Source organism: Physeter macrocephalus, chromosome 17, assembly GCF_002837175.3.
Source record: "Physeter macrocephalus isolate SW-GA chromosome 17, ASM283717v5, whole genome shotgun sequence".
In the NCBI taxonomy this organism is placed as follows: Eukaryota; Metazoa; Chordata; class Mammalia; order Artiodactyla; family Physeteridae; genus Physeter; species Physeter macrocephalus.
The window spans coordinates 5,746,684-5,767,188 of NC_041230.1; the positions used below are offsets into that span (position 1 = coordinate 5,746,684).

The following is a 20,505-nucleotide window of genomic DNA, read 5'->3' on the forward strand; positions in this document are numbered from 1 at the left end:
ACATGTGGGATCTTCCCCGACCAGGGATTGAACCCATGTTCCCTGCATTGGCAGGCAGATTCTTCACCACTGCACCACCAGGGAAGCCCTTGCATTTCTCTAATAATTAGTGATGTTGAGCAGATTTTCATGTGCTTCTTGACCATCTGTATGTCTTTTTTGGAGAAATGTCTGTTTAGGTCTTTTGCCCATTTTTTGATTGGGTTGTTTGTTTTTTTAATATCAAGCTGCATGATCTGTTTATGTATTTTGGAGATAAATCCTTTGTCCGTTGATTTGTTTGCAAACATTTTCTCCCATTCTGAGGGTTGTCTTTTCATCTTGTTTGTAGCCTCCTTTGCTTTGCAAAGCTTTTAAGTTTCATTAGGTCCCACTTGTTTATTTTTGTTTTTATTTCCATTACTGTAGGAGGTGGGTCAAAAAGGATCTTGCTGTGATTATGTCAGAGTTTTCTTGGTATGTTTTCATCTAAGAGTTTTATAGTGTCCAATCTTAACATTTAGGTCTCTAATCCATTTTGAGTTTATTTTTGTGTATGGTGTTAGGCAGTGTTCTAATTTCATTCTTTTACATGTAGCTGTCCAGTTTTCCCAGCACCACTTATTGAAGAGACTGTCTTTTCTCCATTGTATATCCTTGCCTCCTTTGTCATAGATTAGTTGACCATAGGTGCATGGGTTTATCTCTGGGCTTTCTATCCTGTTCCATTGATCTTTATTTCTCTTTTTGTGCCAGTACCATACTGTCTTGATTACTTTAGATTTGTAGTATAGTCTGAAGTCAGGGAGTCTGATTCCTCCAGATCCGTTTTTTTCCCTCAAGACTGCTTGGCTGTTCCTGTGTCTTTGTACAAATTTTAAGAATTTGTGTACTAGTTCTGTAAGAAATGCCACTGGTAATTTGATAGGGATTGCATTGAATCTGTAGATTGCTTTGGGTAGTATAGTCATTTTCACAATATTGATTCTTCTTTTTGCTTTAAATAGTTGTCTTTTTAAGAAAATGCAAAAGACAAAATTTTCCAGTTTTACTAAGACATAATATGTAATTTAAAAGACAATTTAAAAAATATTGATCTACATATTTGTTATTTTCAGTGCTCTTCATTCCTTTTTGCTCATCTGAGTTCCATCTGGAGAATTTCCTTGAGCATTTCTTGTGGCTGGCAGTGAACTCTCTTCAACTTTCGTTTATCTGAGCACGTCTTTATTTCACCCTCATTTCCTTAGATTTTTTTTTTTTTTGGCCTCACCACTCAGCTTGCGGGATCTTAGTTCCCTGACCAGGGATTGAACCCAGGCTCTTGGTAGTGAAAGTGCGGAGTCCTAACCACTGGACCGCCAGGGGATTCACTCCTAGAATATTTTTACTGGATAGAATTCTATTGTATATTCTAGAGAACACTTTCTCTATTTCAGCACTTTCCTTTTTTTTTTTTTTTTTTTTTTTTTGCGGTACGCGGGCCCCTCACTGCTGCGGCCCCTCCCGCCGCGGAGCACAGGCTCCAGACGCGCAGGCCCAGCGGCCATGGCCCACGGACCCAGCCGCTCCACGGCACGTGGGATCCTCCCAGACCGGGGCATGAACCCTCGTCCCCTGCGCCGGCAGGCGGACTCCCAACCACTGCGCCACCAGGGAAGCCCCTGTGCATTAATGTTGAGGTAGGTTCCCTCTATGCCCACTTTCTGGAGAGTTTTTATCATAAGATGGTGTTGGATTTTGTCAAAAGCTTTTTCTGCATCTATTGAGATTATCATATGGTTTTTGTTCTTCAGTTTGTTAATATGGTGTATCACATTGATTGATTTGTGTACATTGACGAATCCTTGCATCCCTGGGATAAATCCCACTTGATCATGGTGTGTGATCCTTTCAATGTGTTGTTGGATTCTGTTTGCTGGCATTTTGTTGAAGATTTTTGCATCTATATTCATCCGTGTTATTTGTCTGTAATTTTCTCTTTTTGTTGTATCTTTGTCTGGATTTGGTATCAGGGTGATGGTGGCCTCACAGAATGAGTTGGGAGTGTTTCTTCCTCTGCAATTTTTTGGAAGAGTTTGAGAAGCATGGGTGTTAGCTCTTCTCTAAATGTTTGATAGAATTCACCTGTGAAGCCATGTGGTCCTGGACTTTTGTTTCCTGGAAGATTTTTAATACAGTTTCAATTTCATAACTTGTGATTGGTCTGTTCATATTTTCTATTTCTTCCTGGTTCCATCTTGGAAGGTTTTATACCTTTCTAAGAATTTGTCCATTTCTTCCAGGTTGTCCATTTTATTGGCATAGAGTTGCTTGTAGTTGTCTCTTATGATGCTTTGTGTTTCTGCAGTGTCCATTGTAACTTCTCCCTTTTCATTTCTAATTTTATTTATTTATTTAATAAATTTATTTATTTTATTTATTTCTTTTTGGCTGCATTGGGTCTTCATTGCTGCGTTCGGGCTTTCTCTAGTTACGCCGAGTGGGGGCTACTCTTCATTGTGGTGTGCAGGCTTCTCATTGCGGTGGCTTCTCTTGATGCGGAGCACAGCCTCTAGGCACTCAGGCTTCCATAGTTGTGGCTTGTGGGCTCTAGAGCGCAGGCTCAGTAGTTGTGGCACACAGGCTTAGTTGCTCCACGGCATGTGGGATCTTCCCAGACCAGGGCTTGAACCCATGTCCCTTTCATTGGCAGGTGGATTCCTAACCGCTGTACCACCAGGGAAGTCCCTCTAATTTTATTGATTTGAGTCCTCTCTCTCTTTTTCTTCTGGCTAAAGGTTTATCAGTTTTGTTTACCTTCTCAAAGAATGAGCTTTTAGTTTTATTGATCTTTGCTATTGTTTTGCTTCTGTTTCATTTATTTCTGCTCTCATCTTTATTTCTTTCCTTCTACTAACTTTGGGTTTTGTTTGTTCTTCTTTCTCTAGTTCCTTTAGGTGTAACATTAGATTGTTTATTTGAGATTTTTCTTGTTTCTTGAGGTAGGCTTGTATTGCTATAAACTTCCCTCTTAGAAATGCTTTTGCTGCATCCATAGGTTTTCGATCATCGTGTTTTTGTTGTAATTTGTCTCTAGGTATTTTTTGATTTCCCCTTTGATTTCCTCAGTGATCCCTTGGTTATTTAGTAACGTATTGTGTAGCCTCCATGTGTTTGTGGTTTTTACCTTTTTTTCCCTGTAATTGATTTCTAATCTCATAGCGTTGTGGTCAGAAAAGATGCTTGATGTGATTTCAATTTTCTTAAATTTACTGAGGCTTGATTTGTGACCCAAGATGTGATCTGTCCTGGAGAATGTTCCATGTGCACTTGAGAAGAAAGTGTAATTTGCTGTTCTTGGATGGAATGTCCTATAAATCTCAATTAAATCTGTCTGGCCTATTGTGTCATTTAAAGCTTCTGTTTCCTTTTTAATTTTCTGTCTGGGTGATCTGTCCACTGGTGTGAGGTTTTAAAGTCCCCCACTATTACTGTGTTACCGTTTCCCTTGATCATTATGTAGTGTCCTTCCTTGTCTCTTATAACATTCTTTATTTTAAAGTCTATTATATCTGATATGAGTATTGCTACTCCAGCTTTCTTTTGATTTCCATTTGCATGGAATATCTTTTTCCATCCCCTCACTTTCAGTCTGTATGTGTCCCTAGGTCTGCAGTGGGTCTCTTGTAGACAGCATATATATGGGTATTGTTTTTGTATCCATTCAGCGAGCCTGTGTCTTTTGGTTGGAGCATTTAATGCATTCACGTTTAAGGCAATTATCAATATGTATGTTCCTATTACCATTTTCTTAATTGTTATGGGTTTGTTTTTGTAGGTCCTTTTCTTCTCTTGTGTTTCCCACTTACAGAAGTTCCTTTAGCACTTTTTGTAGAGCTGGTTTCATGATGCTGAATTCTCTTAGCTTTTGCTTGTCCGTAAAACTTTTGATTTCTCTGTCAAGTCTGAATGAGATCCTTGCTGGGTAGAGCAATCTAGGTTGTAGGTTCTTCCCTTTCATCACTTTAAATATATTGTGCCACTCCCTTCTGGCTTGTAGAGTTTCTGCTGAGAAATCAGCTGTTAACCTTATAAGAGTTCCCTTGTATGTTATGTATTGTTTTTCCCTTGTTGCTTTCAATAATTTTTCTTTGTCTTTAATTTTTGTCAGTTTGAGTACTGTGTGTCTTGGTGTGTTTCTCTTTGGGTTTATCCTGCCTGAGTGAGTAGCCCCTGTTCACCACAACTACAGAAAGCCCGCACGCAGGAATGAAGACCCAACTTGGAGGAAAAAAAGCTGCTGTAAACATTAATCTGAGGATTTTGTGTGGACATAAGTTTTCAGCTGCTTTGGATAAATACCAAGGAGCTCCATTCCAAACTATATGAAAAGAGTATGGTGAATTTTATAGGAAACTGCCAAACTGTCTTCCAAAGTGGCTCTACCATTTTGCATTCCCTCCAGCATTGAATGAGAGTTTCTGTTGCTCCATATCCTCATCAGCATTTGGTATTGTCAGAGTTCTGGATTTTGGCTATTTCTAAAAGATATGTAGTGATACCTCGTTTTAATTTGAAATTCCTAATAACAAATGATATTGAGCATCTTTCCATATGCTGTTTGCCATCTATGTATCTTCTTTTATGAGGTGTCTGTTTATTGTCATATAAAGAAAAACAAAAGCAAAACAAGTTTATTAACCACATTTACGTGAACAACAATTTTTTGCCTTGTTTTTTGGCTGCGCTGCACCGCATGCTGCATCTTAGTTCCCCAACCAGGAATGGAACCCGTTCCTCTGCAGTGGAAGCACAGCGTCTTAAGCACTGGACCGCCAGGGATGTCCCAACAGCAATTTTTTTTGTTTTTGTTTTCTTTTTTTTGTTGTTGTTGTACGTGGGCCTCTCACTGTTGTGGCCTCTCCCGTTGTGGAGCACAGGCTCCGGACGCGCAGGCTCAGCGGCCATGGTTCACGGGCCCAGCCGCTCTGCGGCATGTGGGATCTTCCCGGACCAGGGCACTAACCTGTGTCCCCTGCATCAGCAGGCGGATTCTCAACCACTGCGCCACCAGGGAAGCCCCAGCAATTTTTTTAAACCACCTAAAATTTTGATGCTTCCAAAGAATTCAAATTAGGATTCATCATAGCATCACATCCTTCAGGTTCATATTTACTTGTTTATGTTAATGGTCAATAAATTATTAAACTGTTTTTATATTTACTTATTTTATTTATTTATTTTATTTTTTGGCTGCATCAGGTCTTAGTTGTAGCACACGGGATCTTTCATTGCAGTGCATGGGCTTTTCTCTAGTTTTGGTGCACGGGCTCCAGAGTGTACGGCCTCTGTAGTTGTGGCACGAGGGTTCCAGAGCGCATAGGGTCTGTAGTTGAAGCACGCGGGCTCTCTAGTTGTGGTGCGCGGGCTCAGTAGTTGCAGCATAGGGTCAGTAGTTGCAGCATGTGGGCTTAGTTGCCCCATGGCATGTGGGATCTTAGCTCCCTGACCAGGGATTGAACTGGCATCGCCTGCATTTCAAGACTGATTCTTAACCACTGGACCACCAGGGAAGTCCCAGTCAATAAATTATTAAATAACAAATGGTTAATTCGAGCTAGAGTTTAGGGGACATCTAACTTTTGATGAAGTACAGACTAGTTATCATGATTATATGCTAACAAATAAAATATTTCTGGCAGGATACACAGTAGTTGATAACAGAACTTAACTCCTGTATTATAGAGGATGGGGGAGTAAACAGAAGAATGAGGAAATGGCATTTTATGTATATGCACTTAAATGTACTCAAAATTTTCTAAACAAAAAGTCTAGGTTTTATAGTACACATTGAAAAAATAATCAGGAAAACACTGGTAAACCAAAACAAAAAATGTGTTGGGGGGTATGTATGAAATTAATCAATACATGCAAATTATAGAAAGGTATAGGGAATTATAATAAAGAGAAATTACATAAATGAATTTAAATAATAGCCAGATACATCATTTAAAGGGGAGTGAGCACCACAAAGTTTGGGTAATTACAAGATATCACAAAATATCTTTGAAACCTGGACCAGTTGTGGTCACATGTCTCATCCCCATTAAAAATTGCAGTCATTCATGAAAAACATATAGTCTGTGTCCTGTCTTTTTCAGAGTGATTGTTGTGGAAGGACACTTAGGGACTGAATCACTCATATCTTATTTTCAGGGGATGTGACAGGAAAATCCCCCCCCCACCCCCACCCAGCTCTGTGGCTTGAATTTTGGAGGTCAGATCAGACCAAGTTATCACTGCTCAAAGAATGAGTGGGGAGAAGTCGTTAGAAATCCTCAGAGATCTGGAGCCAGTGGTGACTTTCAGGGAAACACTTAGACCTTAACACCATTATGCACCTTCATTATTCCTTCCCTCTAAGCTTGGCAATCTTTCATTCATTCTTTCGTTTATCGAGTGAAGTGTTTATTATTTCGGATGAGAGGTACCTTCTTTGCATTGATCCCAGTAATTTGCTGTAGACGTAAAATTACTGATAAAATAAAGTGCATCCTGTTTCCCAGAACCAGTAAGAAAGAAGATGGAGTTGTTCAGTTCTATACTAGTCACAGAAAGTTTACAGAGACTATTCAGAGTTTTTTGTAGTAACAGAACCGATGTATAGACAGGGAGAGAAAGAGAGAGAGAGAGAGACTTAATTTATTATTTATTTATCTATTTATCTTTTCTCAGCGATAACAGTGGTGAGAGAGAGACATTTTAAGGAACTGGCTCACAAAATTGTGGTGGATGGCAAGTCCAAAACCTGCAGGGAAGGCTGGCAGGCTGGAGACCGCAGGAATAGCAGATGTTGCAGTCTAAAGACAGCTTATAGGCCGAGTTCCCTCTGTAAGTGTCTGTGTTCTAATCTCCTCCTATTATAGGGACACCAGTCATATTGGGTTAGGGCCCACCCTAATGAACTCACAGTAACTGAATCACCTCTTTAAAGACCCTATCTCCAAATACCGGCTTATTCATAGGTCTTGGGGGTTAGGATTTAAACATATGAATTTGTTGGGGGGCATGGGAGGACACAACTCAGCCCATAATACTTCATACTCTGGCATCACTGAATTCATGTCCTTCTCACATAAAAAATACATTGACTCCAACCCACTTGCCCGCAAAGTCTTAACCCCTTGGATCATGCATCACATGCCCATCATATCTTCAACAAATAATCATCCAGCCACAGCCTTGATGTTCTCTCAGGAGCAGGCTTCCCCAGTTTTTAGAATAGAGATAGGCTTAGAATTCCCCTAGTCTTCAAGTTCCTGTTCCTTTTTGCTTAACAATTCCTACTTCAGTTTCTCTCTCTCCTCTTGCATGTACTGTGAACAGCAAGGAGAAACCAGGCCATGCCTTCAAGAGCTTGCTTAAAAATCTCATGTCAGTATCCAGGTTCATCACTAACAGGTTCTACTTTCCACAAAACATGAAAATGCAGTTTGGCCAAGTTCTTTGCCACTATAACAGTGATTGCCTTTCCTCCCGTTTCAAATAACATGTTCCCACATTTTTGTTTCAGGCCTCATCAAAAGCAGCTTTAATATTTATATTTCTACCACTCTTCTGTTTATGATGATGTACGTATATCTGTAAGATGATACAGGAGCTTTTTCTACAGCTCTCCTTTTTTTCTCTCTGAGCCCTCTTCAGAATCACCTTTAACTTTCACATTTCAATCAACAATCTCTTCAGGGCAGTCTAGGCCTTTTCTAACATGTTCTTCAAAACTCCTTCAGCTCTGCTCATTACCCAGTTCCAAAGCCACTTGAATATGTGTAGGTATTTGTCATAGTAGCACCCCTCTTCCTGGTGCCGAAGTCTGTACTAGTCAGTGTTCTTCAGAGAAACAGAATCAGTAGGGGTATGTGTGTGTGTATGTGTGTGTGTGTGTGTGTGTGTGTGTGTGTACACAGTGTGGAGGCACAATTCCTTCTATCCTTGTCTGTACCCTTATCATCTTACAGTATATTGCATATTTTATTTATTATTTGTTTTGTCTGATGTATATCTTTTTTGTTGCTAGTATTGGCTTAATAGAGGCAGGTCCTTTACCAGATATTTTTCTTCCTGATACCTCTTATAGACACGAATAATGTTTGACACACATCAGTTGCTTAACACATGCCTATTGAAGCAGTGAATAAAAGTATACCCATTTTGTTCATGTTCCTTTTTAAGATTCTGTAAGTTCTTCCTACTTCTCTCTTTTCTCCTTTTTCCAGGCTGCAATAGTGCTCAGAAATCAGAAATGAAAAATAATAATATTTTCTAGGTAAACACTTGGGTTGGCGAGAAACACAGCCCATGAAGCCCATCCTTTGTCTTAGCTGTTTTCTGTCACTTTTTAGACTGTGTCTTGCCTATCAATTTTACCTGATCTTTTCCAGCCATTTCAGATATGTTATGGCCTGGGTTCCTGGCTTCTCCCCCTCCTCAATAAATTACTTAATCACTACTAATAGTTGTCAATAATTTGATCATTTTAAAATGTTTCTCTAAGATCATCTCAAGTCCCCATGCTCACACTGCCACTACATTTACGTGTGAAATAAAAATTCCTTCCCAGCAAGTACATGACCTGATGTTGTCTCAGACCTTTATCTACCAGGTAAAACGACCCCTGTGTACATGTGCAAAGATAGGAATTTGGAAAATTTTGGCTTACAGTGGTATTTATGCCATGACATTGAATGAGATCACTAATGTGTGCAGATTGTGAGGAGAGATGACTATTGATTAAACTCTCAGGAATTCCATTACTACGTGGATGAGAGAAAATGAAGAATCAGCAAATTTAAGTTAAAAATGCAAAAATTATCAATGGTGTCGAGCTACTGAGAGGAAGTTTAACCAGAATCTTTCCTATCACTGTTATGTTTAGGAGTTTGCTCATGACATTGGTTTTGTGAGGATAAAACCACGTAGAATGAGTGAAGAATTACCTAAGAGTTGAGATAAAACGCTCTAAAAAGGTGGAGTTGTAGGGACTTCCCTAGTGGTGCAGTGGTTTAGAATCCACCTGCCAATGCAGGGGACACGGGTTCAATCCCTGGTCCGGGCAGATCCCAGGTGCTGCGGGGTAACTAAGCCCACGCGCCACAACTACTGAGCCTGTGCTCTAGACCCTGAGAGCCACAACTACTGAGCCCACGTGCTGCAACTGCTGAAGTCCGCACACTCTAGGGCCTGCATGCTGAAACTACTGAGCCTGCCTGCCTAGAGCCCATGCTCCAAAACAAGAGAAACCCCAGCAATGAGAAGCCGGTGCACCGCAATGAAGAGCAGACCCCACTCGCCACAACTAGAGAGAAAGCCTGTGCGCAGCAATGAAGACCTAACGCAGCCAAAAAATAAATTTAAAAAAACTGGAGTTGCAAAGGGTGTGAGAAGTGGTAGAATCAGAAAATGTACTGGATGAAAGAGTGACGCGTAATTGTTTCAAGGTGTCCAATATTTATCAAGTTATTTTTAACAGATTCAAAGAGACTGAAGCGCATTGATGGGATTATCTTTCAAGAGATTTGATAAAACAGCTTGTCTTGGCCAAGAGGTTCTCCTTAGGGTGTCTCCGTAAAGCATCTTTGAAGACAGTGGCAGTTTTGGAAGGAAATATTTTCTGGATGATACTGGATATAAATTTGTCCTTTGTCTTCACAGTGTGGGCAGGAGTTGTCTTAGCCATTAAGCTTTGCCCCAGTATTTCAAGGTGGGTGGAATTCAGTGACATCCCCCAAGTGCATTGGATTCTGCTCTTTCCTCTGCTGGATACTGTAGCACCTGATAAATACCTTTAGTTGCTGTGAGTAAACTGGACCAAGAAAGAGGAAAAACAACTACAGAAAAAATTCATAGATACTGTTTTTCAGTCATTTCAGAAAGGTGTATTGCCTCACTACATGCATTCATGTTGTTCTTCATTGACCTGATGTGTTATGGGCTCATGGTCTACCAGCGGCTCCATGGGTCTTTTCCCGCACAGACACAAGCAGAGAATCCAACGCGTTCACAGCAGCAGCCTCTCCCCTAGACTTTGCCATGAGACCAAAGCACCATTCTTATCGTGCTGAGGAAAAAAGCCACGTTCACCATTCTCATTCTGGTGAATATGTTGTCTGCTTTTACCCTCTCTTTTTATTTTATCTTTTTGGATAACCCTGATTACGAACCCACACCATGGTCTAATGAACGCCTCTGCAAAGGTATTTTCAGGTTTCCCGACATTCATCCCTTAGTGCTCTTTGGCAGTGACACTCAGCTCTCTCAGTTTAGCTTTCCTGTTGGGCAAGGAAAACAAATATTCTGAGTGTAGCTCCTGGGCTATAAGTTCTCTCTAACACCCTGCCATTTATTTAATCAACTTTATATATTTGTAGGCTCATGTTTTATGTCATTTCATCTTGCAGAAGATTTTGACTCAAAATTGATAACAGTGATAATAACTCTGCTTCGTATTACATGTAGAGTATAAAAACATGAAAGCTACTCATAATTATTCAAAAGTAATTTTCTAAAATTATATGTTATTCACTACAGGTTCAGGGAATTTTATGATAATATAGAGAATGTTCAAGATTTAGGAGTGTAGGTTATAACAGCACTTTAATTTAAACATTAAACATTATGTTGACACTTAAAAGATTTATTTGAATTTACAAAGCATAGTGGGGAAAATAGATGTTTCATTTTGAGAGCAAAAGACGTGGGAATACTCTTGAGCTGTAAAGTCACATATGGAATTCAAAGACTGAAGGAAGATCGATGTGTTTTTGGTATAGTGTGCGATGGGAAGAGTGATGAGAAAAGAAGCAGAGGAAGCAGGTGAAGGCTTTTTTGTGAGGTATCAGAGGATATCTCAGTGATGAGAATGATCCGAACTTTTTGTAGGGAAGATGATGAGTTTGTGGGGGATTAGTCAGGTGGGATAATAATCAGTGTTGTATATGATAACAAGTGTAAGTATTCAATTCAAATAAATTTACTTTATTAAACTCTACATTTTAGCATCATTTAATATTTTAATTGAAAACTTTGAAGTAGTTCTTAGAAGCGATGCATTTACAGTATTTAATAGGCATATTTTGGAAATTATGCTTTTATGAAAGTGCATTTTAGAAATTGTGATCTGTTGGCAATTGGAGGATACTTTTAAAAGTTGAATGCTCTTTTCCTCTTTATTACCCAACTGTAGTAAGTTATTTGCCTTTTATTACCACTAACATTTATTAATATAATACCTGTCAAATGTTGAAGCACTAACTCACAAAGGGACTGTATTTGGACATAGGATATTTATAGAGGTAAATAAGGATAAGTGAGGTTATAAGAGTGTTACTGTATTCCATTAAGACTGGTTTCCTTCTGTTGACAAAAACTCAATTAACAATCAAGAAGGGGCTTCCCTGGTGGCGCAGTGGTTGGGAGTCCTCCTGCCGATGCAGGGGACACGGGTTCGTGCCCCGGTCCGGGAAGGTCCTACATGCCGCGGAGCGGCTGTGCCCGTGAGCCATGGCCGCTGAGCCTGCGCGTCCGGAGCCTGTGCTCCGCAACGGGAGAGGCCACAACAGTGAGAGGCCCGCGTACCGCAAAAAAAGAAAAAAGAAAAACGTGAACTTTATTCAATTAAACAGGTTTATAACCCGGGAGACAGAGTCTCAGAATGTCTGAGATCTGTTCTGCCTGTTAGAAGTTGAAGGCACAACGATATACATTTATGAGACAAAGGATCATACAAAAAAATGACATGCTGACATTTTACATAAAGTTCATAGGTGAAGTAAGCATGTACAAAGCAGTCAGTGAGTCACCAGAACCCCCAATAGAGTTGGGAAAGAATGCTAATCTTTTAAGAAGTTACATTGCTAGCATCAGAAGAAAGGGAAAAAAAATTGATCTTTACAGTCAAGAAAGCATTCCCATCTTTGAGGAAGACTAGTTAGTGTGTAATGCAGATGCACACTGCACATTAAGGAGGTAGAGAGGCCAAAGCAGAAAATTTTATGTTTAAATTTTCTTGTCCTGCCTTGAAATATAAATTTCATTGCGTCACTCATAAGATGAGGGATAGACACCAGGAGTATGCACATGGGGAGAAAAGGCCATGTGAGGACAGAGCAAGAAGTTGGCTACCCAAAAGCCAAAACAGAAGCCTCAGGAAAAACTATATCTTTTGACACCTTCCTGTTAGACTTTCAGCATCCAGAACTGCAAGAAAATTAATTTCTGTTATTTAAGCCACCCAGTCTATACTCTTACTAAACCAGTTTCATTTGCCCGATGCACATTAAGCCAAACGCTGAGTCGCTGAGGTTTGCAGCAGAGAAACTTTTTTCGTAAGGCAGCCAAGCAAGCTGAAGCAAAGACAAATCTCAGATTCACCTCCCCAAAGGGGAGGGGCTAGGAATGTTTATGGGATAAAGCGGGGTGGGGGGTGGGGGGGTGGGGGTATGGAAATTGAAGATAAGAAAAGGTGATTGTTCTGCACAGGTAAAAGTAAGCTACAGACTTTTTCATGAGACACCTGTTCAGAAAATGGCAGCGTTAGCATGTTCTGAGGGTGGGCTGTTGGCCCTCTGACATCAAAAGGTCACTGAGCCGACATTTGCACATGCCCAGATGGAGGGTCGGTGGTCTTAACCAGTTTTAACCAGCTCGAGCTCAAACTGGACACAGCTGACTCCCAATTTCCTAAAACACAACTTGGGCAAAGATCTTATTGTTTAGGCTATTTGCCGCTTGGGAGTACCTGCAAGTTTTTGTAAAAAGCAAAGTGAGCTTGATCAGTGAAGGCAGGTTACAGTTTATAACTTATGACTACCCGAGGTTTCAATAGTATTCAAATGTTATGGCAGCCCTAGCAGACTAACACAATTCTCATTTAATATTTTCTCATCACCAAATAAATGAGCTCAACAGCCAAGAAATATAGTTAGGCCTACAACACCACTTCTGTCACAGTAAAGTCTGCCATCAGACAACTGAAGAAATTGAAGGACCAGTAGAAGCACCACCATTTGAAACCTTGCTAGCCTTTAATAAATGGGTTGATTGTGTAACAAAAAAATATATATATAGAGAGAGAGGACACAATTGTAATAGTTTTAAAAAGGCCACAAAATTAAAAATTAGCTTTTATACAATTTAGGGCATTTAGTTTGGCAATTCCTATTTTTCTTCCATTTCTGATGAGCCTGTTCATTTTTGCTTCTACTCCTCAAAATGACTGATAACATAGGCAGGGGAACCGTTTTCTATGGGAACCAGAGGCAGAGCTCATGCTTGTCCATCTGCTTCAGGGCAGACTAACATCGCACTCACTACTTGCTTTTCTGTCATGGACCTGTATGGAGTCTTTTTTCTTCTTCCTGACCAAACTGAAACTTTAAAAACTGAATAACACTTCAGGCCACATGCATTTGAAGAGCAATTAACAATGTTTCTAGCTATGTGTGGACTCATTTTATGTACGAATGACTGGAATGATACGGCCATTTAGATGAGTAGATTTGAGAGCGTCGCAAATAATAGTTTTATCCTCTAGGAGCTGCCTGGGCTTCATGGAGTCTGAAATAATGTCTCTTCGCGGCTTTTAACAACGACCAAGGCCCCTCCTTCCTTTGAGGTAGGAACACCACCAGCAGCGTTCCTCAGGGGGCTGCAAATCCAATGCTCCGGTTGAACGTTATGAACTAGCTTCGCCGCGGCCTCTGGAGCTCTGGGAACTACATTACCCAGAAGGCACGGGCCGAGAGGCCGCAGTTACGAGGCAACGGCCAATCAGGGTGAGGAGTTCCCGCGCGTGCGCGTCTGGGCGGGACTTCCGGCGACCCCGTTGTGGCGGTCATTTTTGCTCCCGTCCGCATTGCTCGCGCTCCGGAGCGTTGTGTCAGGATCGAGGTGACTGGACCGAGAAGATCCGAGAGGAGGGCCTGTCCCCGCAACACAGGGGAAGGTCTGAGGCTCGGCGACGCCGCCCGGGGTATCCCGCGCCAAGCCCGGGAGACTGACCGCCGTGCCCGCGTTTCGCCTCCTCTCCCGCAGCTCCCGGCCCCGCTCCGTCAACCGAGTCCGATGGCGGCGGCGGCGCTGAGGGACCCGCCTGAGGTAAACGCTCGTCCTCCGGCCCCTCACCGCCCACACTGCACCAGACACTAAAGCCCCGAGTGCGGGGCGCCTGCCTACGTGCCCGCAGCCCAGGCCGCGGTGTCCAGGATGGTGAGGCGGCCGTGGGCGGCGCGTGGGCGAGGGTGATAGGCGGAGGGACCGGCAGGTGCAAAGGCTTGGAGGTTGGACTGAGCCAGGAGGATTCGGGAAACCTGGGGTGCATCTTATGACTGCAGTAAAGAGAGTGTGAGGTGGAATCACGCCTGGACCGGCAGAGAGAAAGGTTGTTCCTTTATTCTGAGGGACCTGGGAGCCACGGAGGGCTGTGAACGGACGAGGAGCAGTGTATGTGAGGGCTTTAAAAGTTTTCAAAAAGCTGAAGAAGAGAACGAACGGATTGGAATGGGGGTAACAAACAGGCACAGGGAGTTGAGTCCTCGTCCAAGGTCACAGGATCTGGCAAGAGGCAGCAGAGGTTAGTCAGTCAGCCTGAGGTCACTAGGTTCCAGGGCTGGGTGGGGTTACAGTGGAGTCCTGCACACATGGAGCCCAGCCATGGTTGCCTTCCTTTTTCGCCCAAGTTCTGAAGGTTGACGAGGCACTTATGGAACCTATGTAAGGCAGGAGAGGGCGTCCCAGTCCCTTACTGGTTCTGGATGGCTAATACTGAAACAGATCAGAAGCAAGACAGTCAGGGCTTTCCCTGGCTATGGGCTCCCTCAGAGAACTGGGATTGTACCAGATCATGTTTGATTTTGTTAAGCACTCTGTGGATGCCATGTTCCAAGTACCTGGGTGAGTCCAGAGAGGTGCCTGTGATGTGGGGCAGGGAGGTGGTAGAGCTGTGGGAGTGCAACTGTGAGGTCTGAAGATGTGAAAGAGGTTTGGTCAACTGAATGACGTGCACATCAAGGGGAAGTGTGAGCTGAGGGCCCACAGGCCCTGGTGTTGGGGATTAAGGGTAAAGATGAGCCCATGTTTGGCTGTGTCTTGGAGGCACAATGTGGGAGACCTCAGGGGAATTACTTGGGGGGAGGGATGGGGCCCTGTAGGCCAGGCCCAGAGTTTAGATGACGTTTATCCCCCCGGCCACCGCCTTTTGTTGCTGAGGGCTGAGCACAGTGAGGAGAGATCAGGCATCATTGGCACCAGGCCTGACGTGGGGAGCTCTGATGGAGGATGACTGTGGAGTACATGTGTGAGGAGATGAATTGTGGGTTCTCAGAGAGAGAATGTTTATGTTTCATCTATCTCATTCATGACAGGGTGGTGTGTCCTTTGAGGACATTGCCCTGTACTTCTCCTGGGAGGAATGGAAGCTCCTTGATGAGGCTCAGAAACTCCTGTACCATGATGTGATGCTGGAGAACTTTGCACTTATATCTTCACTGGGTAAGAGCCTCACCCTCCCCAGTGACCTGGGCTAGGCTCTGTATCCTGCCTCACCCTCTTTTCTCCAAGGTGTGCTCTGCCCTTCTCACATATGGACCTTGGGCACTGCTTGTTTCCCCAGCTTTCTGGGTTGTTGCTGTGATAGGTAGGGCTGGGTTGTTTGCACTGCCCCCTTCTCTCCCTGTAGCCCCAATATAGTCTGCACTCAACCCTCATAGGGATGGATTTTAGGTAAGCAGTTTTGCAGTGACGCTAAAGGATTACATCTTAAACTTGCCCTTTCCCTGGTCAGGTGGTGTATCCAGGTCCACGGTACTTCTGTGTCCCAGGTTTTGTTCCTTCTTATTATCTGACATTTCCTTCTGCCTCCATATGCCAGGAATTGAAGGTATTGTCATGACCATTACTTACCTGGACCATGGGCTGTTTTCCAAGGCTGTCCTTAATGGTTCTGCTTGTGGTGTTTAGATCTCTTTTCTTTTTTCTTTTCTCCAGCTTATTGAGGTATAATTGACAAATAATACTCGCTATGTATTTGAAGTGTACAGGGAGTTCCTTGGTGGTCTAGTGGTTAGGATTCAGCGCTTTCACTGCCGTGGCCCGGGTTCAATCCTTGGTCAGAGAACTGAGATCCCACAAGCCGTGCTGTGTGGCCAAAAAATTTTTAAAAATTAAAAAGTACAAGGAAGTGTACAATGTCATGATTTTATATATACACACATACAGTATGAAATGATTACTACAGTCAGGTTGATTAACACATCCATTACCTCACATAATTGTATTTACATTTTTCGTGTGTGTGAAAACACTTAAGATCTACTCTGTTAGCCCATTTGAAGTATACAATACAGCATTATATTACGTATAGGCTCCATGCTGTATTAGTTCCTCAGAGCTTATTCATCTTATAAAACTGACCAACATCTCCCCATTTCCCCTAGACCTGTACACCTGGCATTCTACTCTTTGTTTCTATGGATTCAACTGTTTTCTTTTTCAAGATTCCATATATAAGTGATAGCATACAGTATTTATCTTTCTCTGGCTTATTTCACTTTGCATTATGCCCTCCAGGCTCATCATTGTTGTCACAAATGCATGATTTCCTGTTTTAATGGCTGAATAATACTCCATTCTGGCATATAAATACCAGAATTTATTAATCCATTCATTCGTAGACAGATACAGGCATATTGCAGGTTACGTTCCAGACCACCGCAATAAGGTGAGTAAAACAATAAAGCAAGTCGCAAAAAGTTTTGTTTTCCAGTGCCTATAAATGTTGTTTACACTGTATAGTAGCCAGTAAGTGTGCAATAGCATTATGTCTTAAAAAACAACATATATACCTCAGTTAAAAAATACTTTATTGCTAAAAAAATTTTAATCATCATCTGAGTTGTATCTTTTTGCTGCTGGAGCAATTTATTTAAAAAAATTTTTTTAAATAAATATATTTATTTATTTATGGCTGCGTCGGGTCTTCGTTGCTGCGCGCAGGCTTTCTCTAGTTACGGCGAGTGTGGCTACTCTTCGTTGCGGTACGGGGGCTTCTCATTGCGGTGGCTTCTCTTGTTGTGGAGCACAGGCTCTAGGTGCATGGGCTCCAGTAGTTGTGGCGCGCGAGGTCTAGAGTGCTGGCTCAGTAGTTGTGGCACACGGGCTTAGTTGCTCTGCGGCACGTGGGATCTTCCCGGACCAGAGACTGAACCCGTGTCCCCTGCTTTCGCAGGTGGATTTTTTTCTGTTTGTTTGTTAATTTTATTTATTTATTTTTGGCTGCGTTGAGTCTTCATTGCTGCACGTGGGCTTTCTCTTGTTGCGGCAAGTGGGGGTACTCTTCGTTGCAGTGTGCAGGCTTCTGTTTGGGGTGGCTTCTCTTGTTGCGGAACACAGGCTCTAGACACACGGGCTTCAGTAGTTGTGACATGCGGGCTTAGTAGCTGTGGCTTGCTGGCTCTAGCGCGCAGGCTCAGTAGTTGTGGCGCGTGGGCTTAGTTGCTCCGCGGCATATGGGATCTTCCCAGACCAGGGCTCGAACCTGTGTCCCCTGCATTGGCAGGCAGAGTCTTAACCACTGCGCCACCAGGGAAGCCCGGCAGGCGGATTCTTAACCACTGTGCCACCAGGGAAGTCCCTTGCCTTAATTTTGACTGATCAAGGTGCTGCCTGATTAGGTTGCTGAAGGTTTTGGTGGCTTTGGCAATTTCCACATCAATGGACTCTTCCTTTCAGGAATGATTTCTCTGTAGCACGCGATGCTGTTTGATAGCATTTAACACACAGTAGAAGTTCTTTCAAAATTGGAGTCAGTCTTCTCAAACCCTACTGCTGCTTTATGAACTAAGTTTATGTAATATTCTAAAGCCTTTGTCATCATTTCAACAATCTGCACAGCATCTTCACCAGGAGTACATTCCATCTCAAGAAACCATTTTCTTTTCTCATCTGTAAGAAACAACTCCTCATCTGTTAAAGTTTTCTCTTGAGATTGCAGCAGTTCAGACATCTTCCAGCTGTACTTCTAATTCTAGTTCTCTTGGTTTTTCCACTACATCTGCAATTACTTCCTCCACTGAAGTCCTGAACCCCTCAAAGTCATCCAGAGAGTTGGAATCAGCTTTTTCCCAACTCCTGTTAATGTTTATATTTTTACCTCTTCCCATGATTCATAAATGTTCTTAATGGCATCTAGAATGGTGAGTCCTTTCCAGAAGGTTTTCAATTTACTTTTGCCCTGATCCATCAGAGGAATTGCTATCTATGGCAACTATAGCCTTAGGAAATGTATTTCTTAAGACTTGACAGTGTAAACTACTTGATCCATGGGCTACAGAATAGATGTTGTAGTAGTAGGCATGAAAAGAACATTAATCTTGTACATCTCCACCAGAGCTCTTGGCTGACCAGCTGCATTGTCAGTGAGTAGTAATATTTTGAGAATTTTTTTTTTCCAGAGCAGTAGGTGTCAACAGTATTCTTAAAATATTCAGTAAACCATGTTATAAGGAGACGTGCTGTCATCCAGGCTTTGTTGTTCCATTTATAGAATATATGCAGAGTAGATTTAGCAGAATTGTTAAGGGCCTAAGATTTTCAGAATGATAAATGAGCATTGGCTTCAACTTTCAGTCACCAGCTGCATTACCCCTAACAAGAGAGTCAGCCTGTCCTTTGAAGCTTTGAAGCCAGGCATTGACTTCTCCTCTCTAACTGTGAAAGTCCTAGATGCCATCTTCTTCCAACATAAGACTGTTTCATCTACATTAAAAATGTGTTGTTTAGTGTAGCCATGTCCATTAATTATCTTAGCTAGATCATCTGGATAACTTTGGTACAGCTTCTACATCAGCACTTGCTGCTTCACTGTGTACTTTTTTTTTCACCTTGTACTTTTATGTTATCAAGACAGCTTCTTTCCTTAAATCTCATGAACTAACCTGTGCTAGCTTCATACTTTTTTTTTTTTTCCAGCTTCTCACCTCTCTCAGCCATCACAGAATTGGAGAGAGTTGGGGCCTGACTCTGGATTAGGCTTTGGCTTAAGGTAATGTTGTGGCTGGCTTGATCTTCGATACAGATCACTAAAATTTTCTCCATATCAGCAATAAGACTATTTTTCTTATTATTTGTGTGTTCACTAGAGTAGCACTTTTAATTTACTTCAAGAACTTTTCCTTTACATTTATTGATACAACTTGGTTAATACTGTTTTGTCCAAGAGGCCTGGCTTTCAGCCTCTCTTGGCTTTTAACTTGCCTTCCTCACTAAGCTTAATCATTTGTAGCTTTTGATTTAAAGTGAAAGACATGTGATCCTTCCTTTTACTTGAGCTCTTAGAGGCCATTGTAGGGTTATTAATTCGCCTAATTTCAATATTGTTGCATCTCAAGAAATACGGAGGTGTGAGGAGAGGGAGAGAGACGGATTGGCCAGTCGGTAGAGCAGGCAGAACACATACAGCGTTTATCAATTAAGTTTGCTGTCTTATGGGTCCAGTTTGTGGCACCCCAAAGCAAAGATCACTGATCACAGATCACCATAACAAGTACAACAATAAAGAAGAAGTTTGAAATATCGCAAAAATTACCAAAACGTGATGCACAGACACAAAGTGAGCAAATGCTGTTAGAAAAATGGCGCCAGTAGACTTGCTTGACACAGGGTTACTGCATACCTTCAATTTGTAAAAAAATGCGTTATCTGTGAAGCACAATAAAACAAGGTATGCCTGTACTTAGGTTGTTTCTATACCTGGGGTATTGTGGATCATGCCGCAGTGAACATGGGGGTGCAAACACCTGTTTGAGATACAGATTTTGTTTCCTCTGGAAATAGACACAGAATTGGGATTATTGGACCATGCAGAGTTCTATTTTTAATTTTTAGGAAATTCCATACAGTTTTCCCTAATGGCTGTACCGATTTACCTTCCTACCAACAATGTAGAATGCTTTCCTTTTCTTCACATCCTCTCGAACATGTATCTCTTGTCTTTTTGATAGTATTGTTCTAGACATGTGTGAGGTTATGTCTCATTGTGGTTTGGATTTGCATTTCCCCGATGTTAGTGATGTTGAGCACCTTTTCATATACCTGTTGATCATTTGTATGTTTTGGATAAATATCTGTTCAGGTCCTTTTGCCCATTTTTAATTGGATTCTTTAGCTTTTTATTGAATTGTATGAGTTCTGATATTTTCTGGATATTAACCCCTTATCAGATAAATCCTTTGCAAGTATTTTCTCCTTTTCCTTAGGTTGTGTTTTCGTTTTGTTTCCCTTGCTATAAAGAAGCTTTTCCAGGGCTTTCCTGGTGGCGCAGTGGTTGTGAGTTCGCCTGCCGATGCAGGGGACATGGGTTCGTGCCTCTGTCTGGGAGGATCCCATGTGCCACGGAGCGGCTGGGCCCGTGAGCCATGGCCGCTGAGCCTGCACGTCCGGAGCCTGTGCTCCGCAACGAGAGAGGCCACAACAGTGAGAGGCCCACGTACC

General features: G+C 42.1%; 1 protein-coding gene across 10 annotated transcripts in view; it reads left to right on the forward strand.

Annotated features, from left to right (window-relative positions):
* The window catches only part of LOC102975871 (zinc finger protein 345), a 67,344-nt gene that overhangs the window by 28,514 nt on the left and 18,325 nt on the right, over positions 1–20,505 (forward strand). For 6 of the 10 annotated variants that reach the window (XM_028477451.2, XM_055078837.1, XM_007116714.4 and 3 more), the window contains 2 exons: positions 13,553–14,115; positions 15,381–15,507. The exons of 1 other annotated variant lie outside the window; for it this stretch is intronic. In XM_028477451.2, coding sequence (XP_028333252.1) covers positions 14,083–14,115; positions 15,381–15,507 — 160 coding nt within the window. In that variant the 5' untranslated portion in view covers positions 13,553–14,082. 3 more of the 10 variants (XM_055078838.1, XM_028477456.2, XM_055078839.1) reach the window with 3 other exon arrangements.